The sequence below is a fragment of the Hemicordylus capensis genome, chromosome 16 (assembly GCF_027244095.1).
Source record: "Hemicordylus capensis ecotype Gifberg chromosome 16, rHemCap1.1.pri, whole genome shotgun sequence".
NCBI classification, from domain to species: Eukaryota; Metazoa; Chordata; class Lepidosauria; order Squamata; family Cordylidae; genus Hemicordylus; species Hemicordylus capensis.
In genome coordinates, this window is record NC_069672.1 from 6,342,505 (window position 1) to 6,365,523 (window position 23,019).

General features: G+C 47.0%; 1 protein-coding gene across 1 annotated transcript in view; it reads left to right on the forward strand.

Moving 5' to 3' along the window:
- Positions 1-23,019, forward strand: part of LOC128338621 (arylacetamide deacetylase-like 4) — a 44,175-nt gene that overhangs the window by 5,444 nt on the left and 15,712 nt on the right. Inside the window, exon 3 of the mRNA XM_053281343.1 lies at positions 2,912-2,922. Coding sequence (XP_053137318.1) covers positions 2,912-2,922 — 11 coding nt within the window. The remainder of the gene's footprint in view (positions 1-2,911; positions 2,923-23,019) is intronic.

Consider the following 23,019-nt stretch of genomic DNA (forward strand, 5'->3'; position numbering starts at 1 on the left):
ACACCACATTTTGCCGAACACAGTCTAAAGATGGCCAAAAAAGATGTACTGACCCAGAATCTACTGCCAGCCACAGAGCCTGTGCTGCAGTAGCATCATTGGCACAAGTTGCTCTTTCACACACACAATTAGAATGCTGTCCTCACTTGCAATGGCTGCCACAGCAGCACCCTTAGCAGCCAAAAAGCAGAGCCATAAGCTCAGCTACAGTAACTTCTTCAGCCTCATTTTTACTAAGTGAAGAGTAAACTCCTGGCCATCTGGGGAGTTCACAAGCATTTTTAAAGTTCTTTTTAAAAAAATAGTATTGTCATGGGCATGCTGTCGGACTCCGAGGAGGAGGAGGAGGAGGAGGCAGGCAGTGTGACAGCGGAGGAGGGAGTGCAGCAACCTCAAAGGCAAAAGGTTGCAGAGGCAAGCGGGATAGACTCACAGGACTGAGAAAAAAAACAGAGCCTAGTAGGACAGCTCCTGTGGAGGAGGTGCGGCTGTTCTCAGATGTAGAGAGGCATCAGTCGAAGAGACAGGAGGAGATAAGGAGACAAACGCGTAGAATGGCTCGACTAACAAGGAGAGCAGCTGAGTCAGGGACCCATGATTGAGTGTACATGGCTTCAGCCTATTTAAGATGGCTTTGCCTTAGCCGCATTGCTGGTAGCAACGTTGTGCTTTGGTGATCTACCCAGCTCGGACATTCTCCTTTTGACCCTATTCCTACTTCACGCTCTGTCTGCTAATATATAGCTCTTGATTAGGCTGACAGGTTTACGACAAGTACTTACCCACTCCTGGAGGCTACTCCAAGGCCTCTCCAAGGCCACCGGGGGCAGGGTGGTCCATGGAGGTTTCCCCTCCCCCTGCCCTTCCCCCTCTCATCGGCCATTTTGGAGGCCACAGCACATGCACAATTTGCCCCTGCATGGCCAGGTCATGACCCAGGCCACACAGAGGCCCATTGCACATGCATGGGGACCTCCAAAATGTCCAATACTAGTGGGGTAGGCCCAGAACCTGCCAAAGAAAACCCAAACTAGGTGATTTTGACATAAGGAAGGCCAGCAGGGGGAGGGGGAATTTCCATGTAGGAAGCACAGGGGCATCTGCGGATGGTCGCTGGGCCGAGAGGGCTGAACAGAAGCAGCTACAAAAGGACAGAGGTTGTTTCCTGAGTCAGGGCTGGGAGGATGTCTGTACCCTCTTGTCACACTGTGAGCAGGAAGTTCTACTGAGTTTGCATGCAATGCAACACAAACAAGACAAAACTCAAACATGAAATATAATTAGGCAGAAAGGAAAATGTGGATTTTTTATTTCAATAGAAAACCGCCTTCCTGCTGCTACTACTGTAGGATGTAAAATTAGTGCAAGCGCCATTGTACGAGAGGAAATATTTGCAAGGAGTGGCATGACAGGTGCACTGTTGCACATTTCCATTTGTGCATGTGCCCCAAAATGGGCCTGACCTTGCTCAACATGGGCTATGAACAGGCAAAAGCAACCATCAAACAGCGCATTGTAGACACTGAGTGCCAGAATGATCTCAGCAGTGTTCCAAAATTTTACATCACTGACAGGCTTGGGGTTAGGGTTAGGGTTAGGCTTAGTCTTAGGGTTAGGGTTAGGGTTAGCCCCCTCCAGCAACATACCTCACCCAACTGGAGGTCCCTAACCACAGAAGGGCATTCACTTTGGCTCGCTGCCATAGCTTCCCCTCGGCAGTCCTGAAAGACCGCTATAGAGGGACCCCATTTGCAGAGCGACTATATCCCTGTGGCCAGATCGAAACTACTATACCCCAGATCGAAACTACTGAGTATGTCCTCCTGTACTGCTTGTTCTATGGAGACAATTATGCCTCCCTCATCCTTCCATGGCTAAGCAAGTATCCAGGTCATCCGAACCAATTCTACAGCTCCTTGCTACTCTCTGACTCTAAGCCTGCCATTACATATAGCATTGCCAGGTACTGTGTGGCTACGATCAGCATTCGTCAGTGGATGACGGGCAGTGAGTCCTATCAGCCTTAATCAATCAATCAATCAATCAATCAATCAATCAATCAATCAATCAATCTTTATTACGGTCATAGACCAGCACAGGTTATAAAACAGTAATACTATACAATAAATGCTACATAAAAGGGGGGGAAATGTTACAGTATTACGGAGATTAACATTGATATAGCAGATAAGGCTGAGATGGGAGGAATCTAAAAAATACAAAATGTTTAAATTATGCTATAAAGCACAAACAGAGTAGCTAAAATACATATAAGCTAAAAAGGACACAATCTGACACTTTGTTTCGGTCGAAGACCAGCGTGAAGTCAAGAAAAATATAAAAGAGAAGATAATCAGCATTCCATGGGATCAGTAGCACCCAATAAAATCCAAAAAATCCTCCTCGGCACAAAGTCACTGGAAATACTACTAAAATACTACTAAAATAATTTAAGATAAAAGGGGCAGCATATTCCTGCTTATAGGACTATTACAACTCAAAGCTCAGCTCAACTCCCAAAACTGGGAGGGGATATACAATTCAGGAGCTCTATAAAATATTATCATTAAATTAGCTGCTTTTGAGCTGGCGATAGCTGTCCCCACATGCCCACCTGCAACAAGCCAAGGTGTGGCTACAAATTGCTCTGGCATTAAGTCCATCGTTTATTTGCCCATTTTTAAGCTCTTCCAAACGCGAAGGGCTGCACTGCAAAATTTGGCTACCCGCACAGGAATTACTTCCTTCCAGCAGCCTGGCAGTCATCTGAGGTAAATCGAGACGTGGGCATTTGACTGTCAAAGGGTGTATGAGATCGCAGCGCAGGTCTCTATAGAGCAGACATTCCAACAGCACATGGGTAACTGTTTCAACTTGACCCTCACCGCATGGGCAGAGCCTCTCCCCGTAGGGGATCCCTCTGTATCGGCCCTCTAAGAGGGCTGAAGGCAGGGCATTGCATCTTGCCAGGGTGAAAACTCTTCTAAGAGGGGGCACCTCCAAGGCAGTGAGATAGGGTGCTGGGGCCAAACAATACCTAACTGATTCCTGGCACTGAAAGTCAGGTACCCTTGCCAGATCTATTTTTCTCTCAATATCCTTTTGATGAGCTTCCTAGCTGTCTCCAAACTTTGCGTAAGCAGGGCAGACTGATCAAGGCCCAAAGAAGTCATCTTTTGGTTCAGTGAGCGCTTCCACATCGACTGATAAGAGTCCGCTAATACTAAGCGGCTCAGCTCTATCTCAGAGGAAAGGACTCTCAGCCAGTAAAACAGCGCCATTTGCCAACATCTGGCCTCAACTCTGATGAGGCCCGCCTCCAATCTAAGCCTCGCATTGGGGGTACATTTGGGGGTCTGAAATAATGCTCTCAGGAACTTAGACTGCACCACTTCTAAGGGGGACAGATCTGAGTAAGGGACCCAGCTGGGCACCGTACAGTAACTGTGCCAATGATTTCTGGGCCACGTGCAAAGCATGGGCCCGTCTTGTACCCGATGAGTGAACAGCTACCCCCAAATATACAAAGTTTTGGACCTGCTTATCCTTTGTCCGTCGATTTTCCAAACCCGTCTCTTGGGTCTCCTAGCAAAGGAGAGCACCTTTGTTTTCTGGTAATTAATACTCAGCCGTTCACTCTTACAATAGACAGCCAATGCCCCTAAGGCCCTCCTAAGCCCAACTGGGGTTCTAGCCAGAATGGCCGCGTCATCTGCATACAGCAGCACCGAGATACTTCTTCCAGCTAGCTTGGGAGGATGGAAATCACAGCTATCTAGATGGGTCACCATATCATTAATATAAAAGTTAAACAGCAGGGGCGCCAGCACACATCCTTGACGGACCCCCTTTCCAATTGGAATAGCTCTGGTTAATCCTCCTTGCGGGTTGCACCTAATCCTCATGATTGGTGATACGTGTAAAGCTCTAATTAGGGCTAAGAGTCGCCGGTCAATGGAGGAAACTCTCAGTTTATCTCAGAGCCTGTCCCGTGGGATTGAGTCAAAGGCGAACCTAAGATCAACAAAGGCAACATGCAAGGACTGGGCATATTTCTGTGCTAGATGATGCAGAACAAAACAATGGTCGATGGTAGACCTCCCTTCTCTGAACCCCGCTTGCTCATCTGCAAGAATGTTGTTCTGAACCATTCAGTCCCTCAGCTTCCCATAGAGGTGTTTAGCATAAAGCTTACTAACTGTACTCAGAAGACTAATCGGCCTATAGTTGCCTGGCTCACTTCTGCACCCCTTCTTGTAGATTGGTATAATGATGGACAGGCCCCAGTCTTTCGGTATGCACCCTGAGCTATCAATGGCAGTAAACAACGATGCAAGCACCGGCGCCCACCAGTCTACATTAGACAAAAGCAACTCTGGTGGGACCAGGTCCGCGCCGGGGGCCTTGCCAGGCTTCAGTTGACGTATTAGGTCAGAGACTTCTGCTGTAGAAACGGGCGGCCAGTCAGGTAATGGCTTCTCATTGAATGTAAAGGGGCCTGACAGGGTCCCTTCCTCCCAGTACAACTTTCGAAAGTGCCTCTCCCAGAGCTCTGGATGGATGTGAGCATCGGGCATTAGCTGTCTTCCAAGCGGAATCCCTGCCACAGCTCGCCAGAAAAGGGACTGCTGTCTTGATTGAATTGAGTACAATAACAAATCCCAAGAAGATTTCATATAGATTCGCTTTTTCTGTTTAATCAGCTGTTTGTATTGCTTTTTCTGTAGCAATAGTTCTTGGGCTGTTGTAGCAATGGGATCTAGCTTATAGGTTTGGTATCTTTCCAAAAGATGGTGTCTGCACTTCACACACTCTTGGTCAAACCATGGTTTAGAAGGTCTCCATTGACCTTTGGGGGATTAACGCTGTTTAGAGATAAGATGTTTCTGCAGTTCCAAGGTAATGGAGTTATAAACTTGTAAAGTTTGAACCGGGTCCGAGAGATCGAGCATATCTTGGCTCAACTTCTGTAGATGTTGCGACTGAAGAAGAGTGGAGATTTTATGAGCCAAACTCTGAGACCATCTGACATGACAGCAGTTATCCTTTGTCTTCACAGAATGGACTGACTCAAGCTGTTTAGGGCCCAACAGGTTTTGCAGCAGCAGAGAAACTGGATGGTGATCACTTTCCACTTGTGGGACCACCTCCAGACTTGGGGAGTACTGGGCCAGACACCTTGAAATAATAATAGTCAATGGCACTCTCTCTCCTCCCCGCTCAAAATGTCAACTCTGCCGGATGGTCATTGTCCACTGAGCCATTTAAAACAAATAAGTCTAAGCCATAGGTCATTTGGGCCAAACAATATCCACCCAAATTTGAGATGTTATCCTTAGAGAGGTGTGGGTACGGGAGCACGTACTCTTCCCAAATAGGGTGGCTTCTCTTATATCGTGCGTAAAGAAATTCGTCACTGGGGCCCATTCTTGCGTTAAAGTCACCTCCCAAAATTATACTTGCATTGGGAGATTCCTCTGTAAGGGCAACGATGTACCCTTCCAGCTTTCCCCAAATGTCCTTAATTTCCTGGGCCCTACCTTTCGGTGGAAGGTATACATTGACTATCAGCACTACGGTCTGATTATAAGCAACTTCCACAGTCAGTGCTATGTTATCCAAAGAAGAAACCCATTTTGATGATGCCCATAGCTTAGTTGAAATAAAAGTCCCGAGTCCTCCGCTGGGTCTGCCCTTTTTCTTGCTCTTAACAGCCAGTAGGGAAAATACATAGAAACCGTTAAGTACCGGATCAGAGAGTGCCCAGGTTTCTTGCATCAATATGATGTCAAATCTGTCCAAAAAGCTCAGACATGAGGGGACCTTGGATCTAGCTTCTCAGCCCCCCACATTCCCGGACACTAGAACAAGCCCGTACTGATCAGCCTCCCTTCAATGATTGGATGGGGCCTCTCTGCCCCTGGTAGTTTCCTGGGTCAATATTTCTTGACCTTTTCCAGGGAGGGGATCTCTTGCATTACCTTCGGGACCGTTAGATTGGAATCTATGTGAGGGGCTGGAGTTTGTGATGGAACAGTAAGAGTATTTGTGTTCATCGTATCAACTTGGGATTCCAAGGTAGTGCTTTTAGTTGAAGAATCTAGAGTTTTGGAACAGTCTTGTCCTGACTTCAAGAGTGGCACAGCAGCTGCAGAGTGGGGATCAGCCAGTAAGTTAAACCACCGATCTTTCTTAGGGGGAGTTTCTGGCTGGTTAAATACTTCTGCAAGGTGTGTCAAAAGTGGGAGATCTGTCTTAATTAATTCCAGCTCATGCTGCAGGTCAGCCCCCTTCTGGCCCTGTGAAGAGGGCATATAGTTACTAGTCATAACTGGTGAGGAGGAGAGAAAGTCTACCCTATTATCTGACCTCTCCTCGGACTTCCTCCAGGTAGGCTGGTTACTTGCATCAGTCTGCTCTTCTATCATTGAGGAGATGCTAATTACCGAAGGATTCAATTCGTCAGTTGTAACATTGATTTCCTCTGTAAACTGCATGAAGAGGGAGTCAACTGAGTGAAATTCCATGGGCGAGAGTGGTTCCGGGACAAAAGGTACAGTCTCAGCATGCTTGCGATGCCCTTGTTCATCCGGCTGCTCTGGTATTTTCCTGGGAGGTTTTGAAATTAGAGGCTCCAAGATGGTGTTAGCAAAACAGCAATTAGGGAAAATCTCAAAGCCTTCAATCCAGGATTTCCTTTGAAGAATCCTATTCGGGATCCAGGACGAATAAAAGTCTAGCATAAACCTACTTTGGAAATGGTTAGATGGTAGCCTTTCAAAGCGTTTGAGGTCCACATCTCTCAGGCTACAATTCAAGAGCTGACTTAAAGAGCATCTGATAGAATAAAAATTATACCACTTATTGTAGTTTACCCTGTTCTGGCAAACTACAAGGGAGATACGATATGGTTGCAGTATTCTATTGACTGAGCATCTTCCTCCTGGGATCACATTGGAGTTGTGGTAGGTCTGATAAATGCCACAGTCGCAGCCGTGCTTCTTTTCCCCACTACCATCGTTATCGGACCTCCCTCTCTTAGTCTGTCCTTTAGATAAATCATGCAGAAGAGTCTTAACAGTGTCCACTTTCCTCTCTAGTAGTGAGAGTCTATCGAATACAGCTTTAAGCGTTTCAGCTACCAGCCGACAAGATGGAAAATCTGAAGGCTGCTGAAGCTGAAGCTTTTTGGGTGTCTTGGTTTTGGAGGCCAATAATTTGCCCATCCCCTTATTGCTGTTAGGGTTCTGGGAGTTATGGGAGGTTGCTTGAGAAGCTCTCCGTTCCCTCCCTTTGGCATTAGGAGTAGGCTGCTCTGTTGAGGTTAATTAGTCATTTCCTGAGCATAACAGCTTCTGGGAGACTCCGTTTCTCACCGTGGTGTGCTTAAGCTGTATAAGATCTTGCTCTGGTGCACCTGGGGTCTGCGTATGACCCTGCACCACCAAATTAGTAGCTAGAGTGCCTGAATCCAAAGAACTTACGATATCTGCAGTTGGCAAGAAGTGACGAATTGAAGCTTGCTTGCTTGCTTTGAGACTTGTTTTGCACGCTTGTTGGGCTCCGTGGTCGAATTACATGGGCTGTTTCTTGACTGTTTTCTTCCCATTGTAGCCAGCTGAGGTCTGACTCAAACTGAGTCAGCAAACATAGAAAGCAGACGGGAGCTGCGGACTCATAACTCCTGCTCCAAATGCCGACCTTGAAATACCTTGCTGACAGGCTCGATGTTAGCAGTAAAAAAGAACGAAGGGCAGGGGAGCGAAAAAACAAAGCCTCAAAAGATTAAAACAAGAAAAGTAATGGAATTAAAAACAAAGCTCAAAGGAGCTAGGAAAGACGCTGCCCTCCCTTCGGGAACCGGAACCGGTCAAGCCTAACTTTCCCCCGGTCCAGCTCAGGGCTGGTTCAGGGATTCTAGAGTAAATGGTAAGGACAAATGTGTGTTGGCCTCCAAATTGGCCACTGCCATTTCAGAAAAGGACGGAAATGGGCCAGGATTAACCTGATGGAGGCCACCAGGAGAAGGGGGAACCACCAGAGATCACACATACCCCGTAGCTGCACCCCTCATAGGCAGTATTAAACTATTTTTTTTAAAAAAATTCTAGAACCCCTTAACCGGCTCAAATTCTAGCTGAGCCAGGGAGGTTCTTTGCGGTGCCAAAACTGAAAATGACCAGTTCAGATAAAGTCCAGTTTGGACTCAGACTGAACTGGGCAATCCAGTTTTGTGCACACCCCTAAAGATGACTGTGAATAAAAACAGATGATGTACTGCACCATGGCCATCAGAGCAAGGGATGTGCACAAAACTGGAAAATCTTGGTTCATTCTAATCGAACCAGATTTAAACTGAACCATGACCTCCAGTCTGGTTTCATAAACACCCAAACCAGGCCCTGTTCATCTTGAATTCCAGCCAGGTTGAGGGGGGTCTGAGGCCATACAGGTAAAGGGGAATCTGGTAAAGATTCCCCTTTACCAATAAAGGGGAAGGGGGAACCAGGGGACTTGAATTAAAAGGCTTGGGATGGGAGGAAAGAATTTTTTTAACTCAGATTTGCCACCACCTTGATGTAAACTGCCTCCACTTGCATGCCTTTCTAGATGGAGTAGTATAAAATATGTTAAAAAAACATTTTTAAAATTTATTTATTTATTATTCATCATCATCATGTTTATATATGGCCATAGACCAAAATTTACATACATAATAATACACATTATATAGTAGTAATATATACATAATATAATCAGGAACATGGACTCATCCTAATTTTTACATTTGTACTCATCCTATTTTTACATTTATATCCCTCGCTTCCTCCACATAGTCCAGAGATTATGTTTATCCCCCACGACGTGGTAATGTTATGTTTGCTTTGTCCCCACATGACATGGTTATGTTTATCCCCACAACCCTGTGGGGTAGGTTAGACCAGGCCTGCTCAACTTCAGCCCCCCTGCAGATGTTGGCCTACAACTCCCACAATCCCTGGCTATTGGCCACAGTTGCTGGGGATTAAGGAAGTTGAGCAGGCCTGGGTAAGACTGAGGGAGAAGTGACTGGCCCAGAGTCAACCAGTGGTTTTCATGGCTGAATGGGGATTTGAACTCAGGTCCCCGTGGTCCTAGTCCAATGCTCTAAGCACTACACTACACTACACTACACTACACTACACTACACTACACTACACTGGCAATAAACAATAAATACCTGGAGAGGGGGAGCCTTAAAGGAGCAGCCCTCTGTCCCGGAGACAGGTACTTCTTCTCTCTACCTGACCTCGCCTAGCTGTTGCTGGCACTGGCATGTTAGATATCCAGAACAGCAATATCCAGAAGACCCACTAGTGAGGAAGAGGCCCTTCCTGCTCTCTTCACTTGCTTGCTCCTCGCCCTCTGCTGGGATAATGAGCAAGTGCTGACTTCAGCCTCCAACACATCCTCCAGTGCCTGAGTGCTCTTGACAGGATTATCCACTTTCATGTCTACCATATTAACCCAAATCCAAGATGAGGTTCCCTTCCCCCAATTCTTTACTGTTTAATATTGGGTTTAATATTAGGGGGGTCTGGTTCAGAGTCCTCTTTCTTTTGGGCAAAAACAGGTGTTACCTGTATTTAACCTCTGTCTTTTAAGGGATCGTCAAGGGGTGTAGCTATGATTGAAGAAATGGGTCCAAAGAACCCAGGCCCCCAGCTCCTGAGGAGCCCCCAGGTCCACCTCTCCCTATTTTCTTCATTATCTCCCTCACTCTAAGGGTCCGTCAGGGAGTTGGGATGTACACAAAACTGGCTTGGCCTGTTTGGTTCGAATGTGAACCAGCTTCGAACCAGGGTGAGTAGGTTTAGTTTGGGTTTTGCTTGTCCTAGTTTTGGGGACTTGAACTGGCCCATTACTCCCTATGTAGAGCTCCTAGGGGCACAAAAGTGGGGTGGGTGGTAGACACCCAGGGTAGGCACCAAGAACTGATGTGAAGTCTGACTAAACACTTTTTTCCTATGCTAAATTCCTGAAGCCAAAGCCCTGGCTTCCTGTCCTTGAACCCATCAAAACCTGATGAGAATCAAGCCTCCTGCAATCCTGTCTTACAAGGATCTACAGTCATCCTGCGGCAGCAAACTCCATTGCAGCACGTCCTCCATGCTCCCAGCACAGACTTCCTTTCTTCTTCCCAGAATTCCCCCTGCAGCTTCCCTGTCCCACCCACCTGGTTGACTAATTGGTTGAGTCCTGGCATTCACCAGCCTGTCAGTCAAGATAAGGGTTCACTTCCTGTTAACTCTTTAGAGGGTGGGAAGACTGGTCACGACAACTGCCCTTGTAGGTAGTTCGTAAACTTAGTTCAAAATGCGACAGCCAGACTGGTCTCTGGGGAAACCCGGAGATACCATATTATGCCTATTTTAAAACAGTTGTACGGCTGCTGATATGTTTCTAGGCAAAACACAAAGTGCTAGTTATTACCTTTAAAGTACTGCAAGCCTTAAGTCTGGGCTACCTTAGAAAGCACCTTCTTCTGTATGATCCTCATCGCACCTTGAGGTCATCTGGATAGGTCTGTCTCCAGTTACCACTAGTACATCTGGTGGCAACTCAGAGTCAGGCCTTCTCTGTAGCTTCTCCTGGCCTATGGAATGCACTCCCAGCAGATATCTGTAATTTAGGCTCGTGGTTGGCCTTTGAGAGAGCCCGAAAAACCTACAGGTTTGGCCTGACCTTCCAAGGATTTTAAATTGTTTTTAACTATTGTTAAATGGATTTTTAGAACTGTTTTAAAGTTGTTTTTATATTGGTTTAAGCAGTGTGTGTTCACTGGTGTTTGTTCAATGGTGTTCAATGGTGTTTTTCTGTTGTTGTTGTTGTTGTTTGTTGTTTTTAAACTTGTGCACTGCCCAGAGCCTTTGGATGGGGCAGTCTAGAACAAAGAAACCCACAGGTTTAAACACAAGAATAGTACAAACACAGCTGCACAACTGATGGCCACTAGAAATAACTGTTCTGAGTTTATTATAGTAAAAGAAAGGAACAGGGTTTGCAGGCAAATAAGGGTCAGGATAAAAAAGAAGTTGTATAAAAAGCACAAAGCATTCACTCTAACAGGATTACCGATGGCCTGAAATCCTCGGCTGCTCTTTAATCCTTACAGCCACACAGGCAAAGGGAAGAGAAGAACACTGTTCCGCCATTTGCATCCATGACTCTGAATGCCTGTGATGATGGCAACCATTAACCCCAAATGGTCAAGTGTGGAAACAAACCGTCTGCAGGTGCCTTGCAATCTTTCCGAAAATGGAGTCTAAAATGAGGATGCCGAACACAGGGCTTTCTCCACATCCATGTCCAATAAAAGCTACTTTACCGGTATGGCTTCGAATCCCCCCTGAACCAGGCTTGAATTTGATCTGAACAGAGGCCAGTTCGGGTGTTCACAAAACTGGACCGGACCTGGATCAGCTTAAATCTGGTTTGCTTTGAACGAACCAGGTTTTCTGGTTTTGTGCACATCCCTACTGCTCTGATGGTGAAAGTGCAGTACAACATCTGTTTTTACTCATGGTCATCCTTAGTGGTGTGCACAAAATTGGATTGCTCAGTTCAGTAGGAGTCCAAACTCGTCTCAAACCCAACCAGTCATGTTCGGTTTAGGCACAGCTAACAAACCCGCCAGCTAAACTCCAATTGAGCTGGTTCATTGGGTTTAGAGTTTTAAAAAATTGTTTTAACACTAACTGCCTACAGAGGGTGCTTCTGCAGCTATGGGGGGTGGGTCTCCAGTGGTTCCTCTTCTCCGATGCGGCCTTCCCCTGGTCAATCCTGGTCCCTTCTGGGCCTTGCAGAGATGATGGTTGCCATTTTTGAGGCCACCATACAATCACCCTGACCATTTATTTTAGAACCCTTGAACCAGCCCTGAACTGGTCTGGGGGAAGGTTAGGCTCAACTTCGAGCTGAACCAGGCCCAGTCTGACTCAAGGGCAAGCCTTTGAGCTGGACCAGTTGGATGTTGAACTGACTCAAGGTCAAGCTGGTTGGCACATCTTTTTTTTTTTTTTTTAGTGCTGGTGCCTTGATACTCTGAGACAACTGCCTGACCTTGCCTCACGAAAGGGCCATCCCTGCTACACTACAAGACAGTCAGTATGTCCTCCAGAATCACTGCCCTGCCCCAGCATGTCACTCCCTCCCTTGATCTCACAGCTCAGCATTACACGGGCACAGGGGCGTAACGATAGGGGGGGCAGGCAGGGCACGTGCCCTGGGCGCCACCCCAGCGGGCCACGTGGGGGGGGCGCCAAAAGTGGCTTTCCCCCCGCCCCCCCGGATCGCCCGCCACCACGGCGGGCGGCAGCGGCAGGTCGGCGGCGGATCGCCCGCCACACCGAGGAGTGCAGGAAGAGCGACGCCGAGCCTGCCTCCTGGCCCGGCGTCGCTTCCCAACTGTGTAGGCGCGCCTGCGCAGTTCACAGAATGAACCGCCACTGCTGCCTGCCATATCGCCGCCACATGCCCGCCGCACTCGGCAGGCGACCCACCGCCAAATCTGCCAACTGGGGGGGGGCGCCTCCGTGCCCTCACAGGTATATGGGGGCCAGGGGGCCCGGGGGGCAAGGGGGCACCATTTCAGGGCCAGAGCTTGCCCTGGGCGCCGTTTCCCCCCGATACGCTACTGCATGGGCAAGCCTGGCTACCAGTCACGGAGGCTTCTGTTTTCTCAGTTACAGCTCTTCCCTCTTCACACAAAGGCAGCTGTAACCATGAGCACCAAGATCGAGGGGGTGAGTTATGTTATTACAGTGGGGTGCACTTCTGGCTGGCTTTGGTGCTGTAACCATTAACAGGGCTTTTTTCTGCCCATGTTTTAATAGGACTCTGGTCTTCTCTTCCCCAGGATAAAAATACCCAGATCATTCAACCACTTCCCATTGGACAGTTCCAATTTCCCTCCCTTGTGGCATCTCTCAGACAGGGCTGAGCGAGCCTCCTAAGTACTGAAGAGTTGTCAGTCCTCCCGGGAGGGGGCTTGCTAGAGTCCTCCTCCTCCCTTGGTGAAAGCTTTGACTCCTCCTGCCAAAGAGCTTTCCTCTGAAACATGAAGACCTTTTATGAACTTTACTACGAAGTCAAGTTTTCTTGTTGCACAGGAAAAAGGAAACACCGGAATATCAAGGATAAAGACTACTCCATGGAATGCGTCTTCAAGGTGCTCCCAAGTCACACCAACGCCCGCATCTTCGAGCCTCTTTTTGTACAGCAGTCCGTCATCTCTTACTACATCGTATTCACAGGTTAGAATGTATGTTTCCGGGAGTTGGCTAATGATGTCATCTTCGGCTAGAAGTGGGGAAAGGGTGGTGTCCAAAAACTCCTTGGCTTGTTCGTAGACTTTAGGGGAGAAAGGAGTTGGTGGTGGAGGCTTATATCCTCTGCTTTTGAACCTTTTTGAGATATGGTCTGGATTTATCCAGGTCTTCCACTTGATTCTCATGTCCTCAGGAACATGAGAGACCTTCATAGCTGCCTGCAGAAGCGAACAGTCTTTTCCTAGATACTTCAACCCAACTTTCAGTATTGTATTTTTGGATATCATTGGAGCAAAAGCATTTTGCTGATATGATGGTAAGTTAAAATCTACCGCCTGCAGAAAAGGGTGCAGCAAGATTTGGGCCCGCACTTTGGGGAGGTCAGCTCTCTTGACCAGCTCTTGGCAGACAGCAGCGGCAAGTGTAGCCCCTGAACTATCTCCGCCGACCAGGATACAGTAAGGATCCACCCCGTATTCCTTTGCATTTTTCAAAAGGTGAATGGTAGCCTTCAGGCAGTCTTCAAACTGTGCAGGATAAGGGTGCTCAGGAGCTAGACGGTACCTGGAACAACACAAACACACATCATGCCTCATTTGCTCCTAGAATCACCGGCTAGACACTTGACACTGCAGCACTTGTACAAACAAACCCATCACATTAGTGCAAGGCTGTGGTGCTAGCCAAGAATCCCAGCCCCAATGAGAGTCACCTTGATCCCACAGGCCCAGAGCAGCCAGAGCAAATTGTAAGCCCTTTGGGGACAGGGAGCATGCAGGGAGCTTGGCCACTCAGACCCTCTCTCCATCCTCTCCAGTCAGCATTTCATTGAAATACCCCAAATGGCTGGGTACCCCCACCCACCACCACCACCAGCCCAGCCAGCAATTCAATGGACCACCAGCTGGGGAGGATGGTGAGATGGTCTGAATGGACCCTCTCCCATAGCAGTGGACAGGCCGAACTGAACAGTGGACAAGCCCGAACTGAACATCCCTACTGGCAGGGGCGTAGCAAGGTTGGAGTGGGCCCAGAGACAAGATTTTAAAATGGGCCCCCCGCCCCCAAAGTCCAGGGCCTCCGCACACCCCAGGCCCCCAAGGATTTAAGTCTGATATTCCAAAATAAGTATGCTGCCTGCAAATACATTTCACTGAATACACACACACACATCACAATATATAGTGATATACATTGAGTACTATACATTTGTATTACTTTTAATGCCTAGAACACACTAGAAAGATGAATGATTAAAATGGGCCCCTCGCTGCAGATTAGCAAAGGAGACTTTCAACCATGCAGGGTAAGCCTATGTTTGTTTTCTCAGAATTCTGAACAAATTCAGTCAAGTTTGATTGCAGGAGGTTTTTCACAGGAGGCTTTTAAAGCCCTTTAAGACACATCTCCTCTGGAATGGAGGTGCTGCATTCACATGTTGGCCAGATTTACCCTGAAGTCCCTGCAAGTTATTGGGGAGCAGTTCACACACAAGAAAAATAAAATAAAAGCACCACACATGCTTCACAGTTCTCACTCAGACCTTCTGGGTTGCAAAACAACTTGAACATAAGTGCATTTATAAATGAATCAATGAATAAATAAAATTAATAAAATACTGTTCCAGAAGTTTTTGCAATTTTCTGCCATGAAACAAGCCACTTATAGGACTTTTTAGATAGTTTTTTTTTAAGTCAGCAAATTTTCCAAGCTGTTTCAAAATAAATATTCAGAGACTTCTCGGTCCCTCCCCACCCCCACCCCCATATCCAAGCCCTATGGCAAGCAGATCCCTATATATGGGGGCGGGGGGGGCGGGAAAGGTAACCACAAAAAGGAGTTCACACTCTACCTAGCAAATGCTGGTCTGGGTTAAGCAGGGCAGCAAGGGGTCTTCTGCTGCAGAGAACACTCTGGCTGCCTCCTCCTTCCTGGCTGGCTTGGGCCCTACTCGAGTTCAGGCTTCACTGCGGCCTACACCGGAGGCCTCCGTGGAAGCCCCGCCCACCCGCCGATCAGCTGAGAGGCGGGAGAAAAGGAGCTCTTGGCAGCTTGCCTGCTGCTTCGATTGCGGCCAGCAGAACAAGCAGGAGAGACGGCGAAGAGGGCAAGTGGCTGAGAGGCTATGGGGCTGGGCAGGGGGCAATGGGGAGTCACATGAGGTGCCTCTGGGGTGCCCCTCCAGGCAGTGGGGCCCCCAGACAACTGTCTCCCCTTGCCCTATCATTGTTACGCGCCTGCCTACTGGCGAGGAGATAGATGGACTTCATGCTCCCATCCAGTGAGGACTTCCCTGGCTGGGTGCAGGAGAGGGCAAGGGGGTGCACCATCTGAGGGTCAGGGGGTGCCTTGGAAGCCATCCAACCTTGCCGGCCGAAGGATGTTCATCCCCTCTTGCTCCGTTGTCCTCACTCTCCTGTCTGGCGGACAAGATAGGAAAGGTGGAGACAGGAGAACTCTGAGGGAACAGCAAGCCACTAGGAACACTTATGAGCTTTCATCATATTCTAATTAAGCCTGAAATAAGTAATGAAGCAAACCGAGCTCACTTACTCGACAGACACAACAAACGAGGCACTTTCTCTGGCAAGATAGCGGCAGACCCTTTCGTAGATATCTGGGGAGTGTAAACAGAACGCAGTCAGTATGTTGGCCATCATCAGAGGATTGCTCTCCATATCGCTCAACATGAATGCAACATTCAGAAATTGGAATAGCCCTAAAGGATCAGGGCCAAGGCCCATCTAGTCCAGCATCCTGTTTTACACAGTGGCCCACCAGATGCCACAGACAAGAGCTGAGGGCATGCTCTCTCTCCTACTGTTACTCCCCTGAAACTGGTATCTAGATGCATCCTGCCTCTGAAGCTGGAGGTGGCCTATAGCTCTCAGACTAGTAGCCACTGAGAGACCTTTTTCACGGAGACCTTTGAGAGCCATTGAGAGACCTTTTTTCAACTCAATGCCGCACATTTAGTTGACATTTTCAACGGGCTGTCCACCATGACTCCAAGATCCCTCTCCTGGTAAGTCAGCAACAGCTCAGATCCCATCAGTGTTTATGTGAAGTTAGTGGTGGTTTGGGGTTTTTTGCCCCAATATGCATCACTTTACACTTGTTAACAATGATCGGCATTTGCCATTTTGTTGCCCACTCCCCAGCTTGGAAAGATCCTTTTGGAGCTCCTTGCAATCTCTTTTGCCCACAATAGTTTTGTGTCATCTGCAAATTTGGCCACCTAACAGCTTACCCCAACTTCTACATCATTTATGATAAATTAAAAAGCAACAGTCCCAGTAAAGATCCCTTGGGGACCCCACTTCTTACTCCCCTCCATTTAGAGAAATGTCCATTAATTCCTAAACTGTTTAAATAAATTTTTATTGTTTCCCTTGATGCTTTTAGTTAAAAATGTTCCTCAGACTCTCCTTTTGCTTCCCTCATTGTCACCCTACATTTCTGTGGCCTGAGTTTGTGTTCCTTTTGGTTCTCTTCATTTGGGCAGGCCTTCCAATTTCTGAAGGATGTTTTCCTCCCCTTTATAGCTTCCTTGGATTTACTTTGTATTGTAGCCATGCTGTCAGTCTCCCAGACCTGGTGGTACTTTTCCTCGGTGGCGGTGGTGTTTTTAATATACACATCCCCCTCCTGTGGGTAGCACCATCTCATCCACGCACTGAAAACCCTCAATTCTTCTCCTGCATGTGGAACAGGTAGCATTTCTGAGAATGCTTCCTTTGGGTTCCTGGGCTTCGATGTGCTACCTAACAGCCTAAATTGGGCTTTCAGGACCTCCTGATTGCATTTCCCATCATCGTTGGTGCCAACATACACTATGACAGCTGACTCCTCCCCAACTCTGCCAAACAGCCTATCTAGACACCTGCAACCTTTGCACCAGGCAGGCAAGTCACCTTGCAGTCTACATGCGTGTCTCAGACCTCTATACCCCTAATGAATGAATCACCGACTACTAGGAGGCCCCCAGCCTCCTTTTTGCAAATCCATTTATGGGCTCATAATCCACTTATAAATCCACTTATGGGCGCATTTTCGCAAGTATATGGGCTCATCATTCACAGAAGGGATTCCTTCTAAGGGAGCATTTCCCATTTCCGCGAATGCTGTACTCCATCCTAAAGACCTTCATTCTTCCTGACAGCAGCAGAGACATCAGTGTGGGAGTGGGTTGCCTCTACCACAACCCTGAAGGTCTCATCCACATACCCATCAAGTCTGAGTTTGAACTGCAAACACACCAGACTGGGCAGGTTCAGTTTGGGCACCCTGAATGAGGGACCCAGCTTGGCTTGAATTTGTTCGGACCAGCTTTGGGGGTTCCAGGGATATCACGTATTTGAGGGGGGAGAAGTTGGACTTACTGACACTGAGGGCTTCCATGGACTTGGGGGGTGCTGCTGTAGCCACGGAGTGATCTCCGTGTCCCCCCCCCCCGCTGGCCGACCCCAGCCTATTTCAGTTCTTTCTGAGCATGTGGTGGCACAAAAGAAAAGTCTTCAATAAAGATTTAAAAACCGACAAGGAAGGAGCTAATCGAATCTGCAGGGGAAAGGAATTCCAGAGAAGTGGGGCGGCAACCGAGAAGGCCCTTTCACGGGTTCTAGTGCCCCAAACCTCTCGGAAATCGGGGACCTACAAAAGGGCCATCTGAGCAGATCTGACCGGACGGGATGTAACTGGATGGGAGAGGCGGGTCTGTTGGTAAACAGGTGCCAAACCCCGCAAGGCTTTGAAGGTCAAAACCAAAATATCACATTCAGTATCATATCACATTCACCATATTCGACATTTATTACAATGGGCATATAGCAGCCATAATGAATGCTTTTAATTAGACTCCTTTCCTTACTAAGGGCGCTCCAGATGCCAATTCCTCCGTGAAAGAAGAGAATGCCTCTTTGATGCTTGGTGTGGTCTCCCCGTGGCTGGCACAGCTTCACAGGCACACCGTCAAACCGGGATTGTGTGATATGAAGCTTCGGATCTTGTTTGAAGATGGGGAATCCCTTAAAGAGAAACCTCGTCATAGTGTGGTGATTGCAGAGGCCCATTTTCCATGCTGTATAGTCCTGTTTGCATTGGAAGAAAGAAATGTCCATGCTCAGAAATCCTCAAAGCCTGACACAGAGCAGAGTGTTCACCCTTGTTATTTATTATTATTATTATTATTATTATTATTATTATTATTATTATTATTAATAATAATAATAATAATTCAATTTCTATACCTCCCTTCCCAAAATGGCCCAGGGTGGTTTACACAGAGAAATAACAAACAAATAAATTTATTTGATTTATAGAAATGAGTTGTATTTGCTCTGGAAATCTACCAACAATAGTTGGGGCAATATCTTTACCTGACTATTCTCCTTGAACAAAAAGCAAATAGAACAATAAATAAATAAATAAATTTTTAAAAATGCATAGGGTTTTAATGAAGGCTGAAATTCTGTACAGACTTATTTGAGAGAAGATCTGATTGAAACCAACAGTGCTTGCTTCTTAGTAGGCATGCATAGCATTTAAAGCCTTCAACCTGGCAATACAAATCCTATTAGGCAGGCAATGAAGCTCTTCTCACGATCAGTGAGAAGAGCTTCTGGCAGGACTGCAGGGAGAGCAGGCTTAGTCTGGCCCCTGGAAGTGCCCGGGGCATGGTGGAGAGACCCCCGAGGCCGGGAGGCTGGCTGCAGCCTCCTGGTCTGGGGTCTACTGGTGTGCCGCTGTGCACCACAGCGGCACACGAGCAAAAAAATGAGGTTAACTGAACTCTCTCCCTGTTAACCTCATTTAAGGGAAGGGAGAATTAGGCGGGCTAGCTGCCTTGGAACCACCGGGTTTGCCCGCAAGCCCGCTGGTTCTGACTATCAGGAGAAAGAGGGCTAGGTTCCCTTGGCCAACTTCCTAATGATCCTGAGAAGAGCTTCAGTGAATTACATCAAAAGCAAGCTATCCTTTCAACTGCCTGATAAGAGAGCCCCTGCTGATAAAAAACAAAGGCAACAGTCCTCAGGAGATTACTGCACTGAAAGCCACACAACACACAGAAGCAGCTGGGCAGAGATTTCTCAGGCTGCTTTCACTCCACCAGTGAAATCCGGGTAAACTGGATGGCATATTTGTTAATCAGGGTAAAATATGGGTTAATTCAGCAGCCGGGTGGAGGAGCCAGAATTTGGGGGCTACCCAAAATTCCGGGTGACATGGCAACCCTACTCCAAAGGCCTTTAACAGTCCAGGGTCCAAAATCACCTAGGTGCACCTCTATGTCTATAGCCAACTAATGGTGCAATGGGGAAATGACTTGACTAGCAAGCCAGAGGCTGTTGGTTTGAATCCCCACTGGTGAAACACCTATATTGGGCAGCAGCAATATAGGAAGATTCTGAAAGGCATCATCTCATACTGCGTGGGAGATGGCAATGCTAAACACCTTCTGTATTCTACCAAAGAGAAGGTCGCCAGGAGTTGACACTGACTCAACAGCACACTGTGTGTGTGTAGGGGGTGATGTGCCTGTTTGGGATGCTGCTGCAAGGAATTGAGGAGTCAGGTGTGTGTGTGGGGGTCATTTTCAAAAGCATGGTGCTAGACACACTGCTTGCAAACCATCTCTCTTTCCCATAGGCAAAGGGGAAGAGGAAGAGATTCGTGCGGGTGGATAGAGAAATGAGTAGGGATGCCCACATTCCCACATTATGTGGGATGTCCCGCATTTTCAGGGGAAGTGCTTGTCCCATCCAGGACCCTCTTTCCCCCACATTTTGGCGGCGGGAGTGGAAGGTGGGCAGGAGCAGCCAGTGTGAGCTCCACAAAGCTCTTTCTCTGCTGGCTTGCAGGCTTCTGATGCTGTTGAGCTCCTCTGAGCCTCCTGTCCCTTCCCTCCAACAATCAGCTGTTCGGCAGGTGGGCGGGGCTTGCACAGGAGCCTGCATGCCATGGCATAATAAGGGAGCAAGTGCAACAAGAAAATAAACTCAAGTCTATCTAAAGCAGTGAGAGTCTTGGGCAGAAAAAATGCTGCAGCTTTGTAGTAGGGATGTGCAAATTGATTTGGGTACAAATCAATTTGTATCCGAATCTATCTGATCTGGGTGATTTGGAGAGAAAACAAATCACCCCTGTGGTCCATTGGCTATATTCGGGTACAAATTGAATCATGTCTGGTTCGATTTGAATCGATTTGAGATTCGAATCCCTCCTATTAATGCCTTCAGATTCCCAGCTCTCATTTTCAAAAAAAAGCTAAGCTCTAGCCTTTGTAGAAGTGGAGTTCTGGAGCAAAATGTGTGTTCACTATTTTTCAAGTGTTTGGATCCTTTGATGTATAATAACTTTCCCTTATTTAATCCCTACGAGAATTCAATACACACATTCATTTCTTCTGTTCATTTTGACTGTCTTTTCGACAGTGCCAACTGTCAACTGCCATGTGCCAACTACACCCCACTCCCACCAGCAAGGCAGTGGGGTACTACTCAGTTTATGTTCTAAGCTTTTTTTCAAGTGTTTAGGCTCTTTGGTGTCTAATAACCTTTCCTAATAATGAATCAATATGAGGATTTATTACGCACCAAAGAGTCTAAACACCTCAAAAATTCCTAAAATATGAACTGAGTACCCAGTGGATTGTACGTTGTGGGGGGGGGGGTAGTTGGAACACGGAGATGCCACTAATTTCCCACCCCCACCCCCCAGCTGCAAAACAGTGGGGTCAAAATGAAGAGAATAAATTAAGGTGTGTAACGAAAACACAAAAGAATCGAAACACTTCAAAAATACCTTAAAAATAAACTGACTACCCAGGGAGGGGAGTGTAGTTGGCACATGGCAGTTGACAGTTGGCACTGTCCAATGATAGTCAAAATGAACAGAAGAAATGAAGGCATATAATAAATCTTCATAGGGCTTCATCATGAGAAAAAGTTTTTAGACACCAAAACATCTAAGCATTTCAATATTCCTAAAAATTAATATGAGTACCCCAATGCCTTGCATGTGGGGCTTGTAGTTGGCATATGTCCAGTGACAGTCAAAATGAACAGAAGAAATGAAGGAAGGTGTGCTATGAATCCTTATAGCGCTTCATTATGAAGAAATGTTATTATACACCAAAGAACCCAAACACTTGAAAAATAATGACTGCACATTTTGCTCCATCACTTCTACAAGGGCTAGAGCTTAGCTTTTTTGTTGTTTTTAAAGAAAGCTGGGGATCTGTTTTAGAGTTAAAATATGGCAACTTCGAATCCCTACTGTTTCCTATGGTGGAAATGTTCAAAATCAGTAAAAACTAAAACAATTCATTAAATATCAACAAAGTGTTTCACTGCCTTGAAATTTGGGTGACAGGTGGCACCCCTTTGGACATACACACCTGCTAAATTTGGTGCTCCTAGGTCCTTGTTAAGTGCTTCAAATTTTTCCAACTCCAAATCAAATCAAGGCAAATACAAATCGAAACTGGGGTGATTTGGAGGGGGTAGATTTGGATAAAAACAAATCAGGGTTGATTTGTTATGAGCACAAATCAAATTTTAAAAACTCAATTTGTGCACATCCCTACTTTGTAGAACCCAACACCTTTCAGTTTTTATACTGTAGTTTGTATACAGCTTCCATCATCCATTTTTCATGTCTGGAGAGAGAGAGAGAGAGAGAGACCCACAATCCTTTGCATTATTTATTTATTTATTTGAAATGTTAAGGAGGCCCCACATATGCTGATTCACCCTCAGACCCACACACCCCCAGGCACAGTCCTGGTTAGCAGCACCCTTTCCCACCTCCTCTGCACCTTTGTGGATAAATGTATCCATGTGCACCACTCTGGACTTTTTGGAAGAAGCACAGGCTACACCTCTAAAAGTAAATAAATCTATATATGCCACAGGAAAAGCAGTGACCAGCTAAAGCAGCAGAGAACAGATGCATTCTGAAATTCCAAGAGGAGCTCTGCCTGCCTATTTCAGAAAGGCACACATAAATAACAGAAAAAATACAGGATTTTCCATTATGCTTGCTGAACCATCTCCTGCACAGGACAGCATAGGAAGCAAAGATGCATGGGGACACTCTCATAGAGTACGCTGTGCAGGGTGGCACATTCACTGCTCACAGCCCCTCCAACCACATTAATCTCAATCAAACATGGCAAACAGTACTTGCCAACACAGGGGAAAGTGTGGATGTCACAATCACATCCCTTGGTCCCGGGGCCCCTGCTCTTCATTAACCTGGGTTAAGATTGAGGGCAAGAAGCAGGGTTGCCCAGATTCAGTCTGTCAGGGCATGGGCTTTTTGCCCTGCTTCACACGAGCATGCAGCCCTGGATTAGAGGCAGAAATCCCAGGTTTAGGCACTTGTGTAAAGAGGCTTAGTACTGTCTTCGGCTCTCTCTTACCCAGCCCTACCCGGAGACGCCAAGAGGGATGGAACCTGAGACCACCTGCATGAAAATCAGCTGTTTCTACCCCATCCCTAAAAGATATCATTACACAATCAAAACTGGGCATACAATTATCAGGATGTATCAGTCAGAGGCGGGATAGAAGGCCTGCACGTATCGGAAGATGCCATGATTGCCTTGGCTCAGACATTCATTCATGCTTTCTTTACAGTGCCCCCTCTGCCCACCATGACCGACCAATTTCAAAGCAGCCTAAGTCAGAAGAATATACTTACTAGC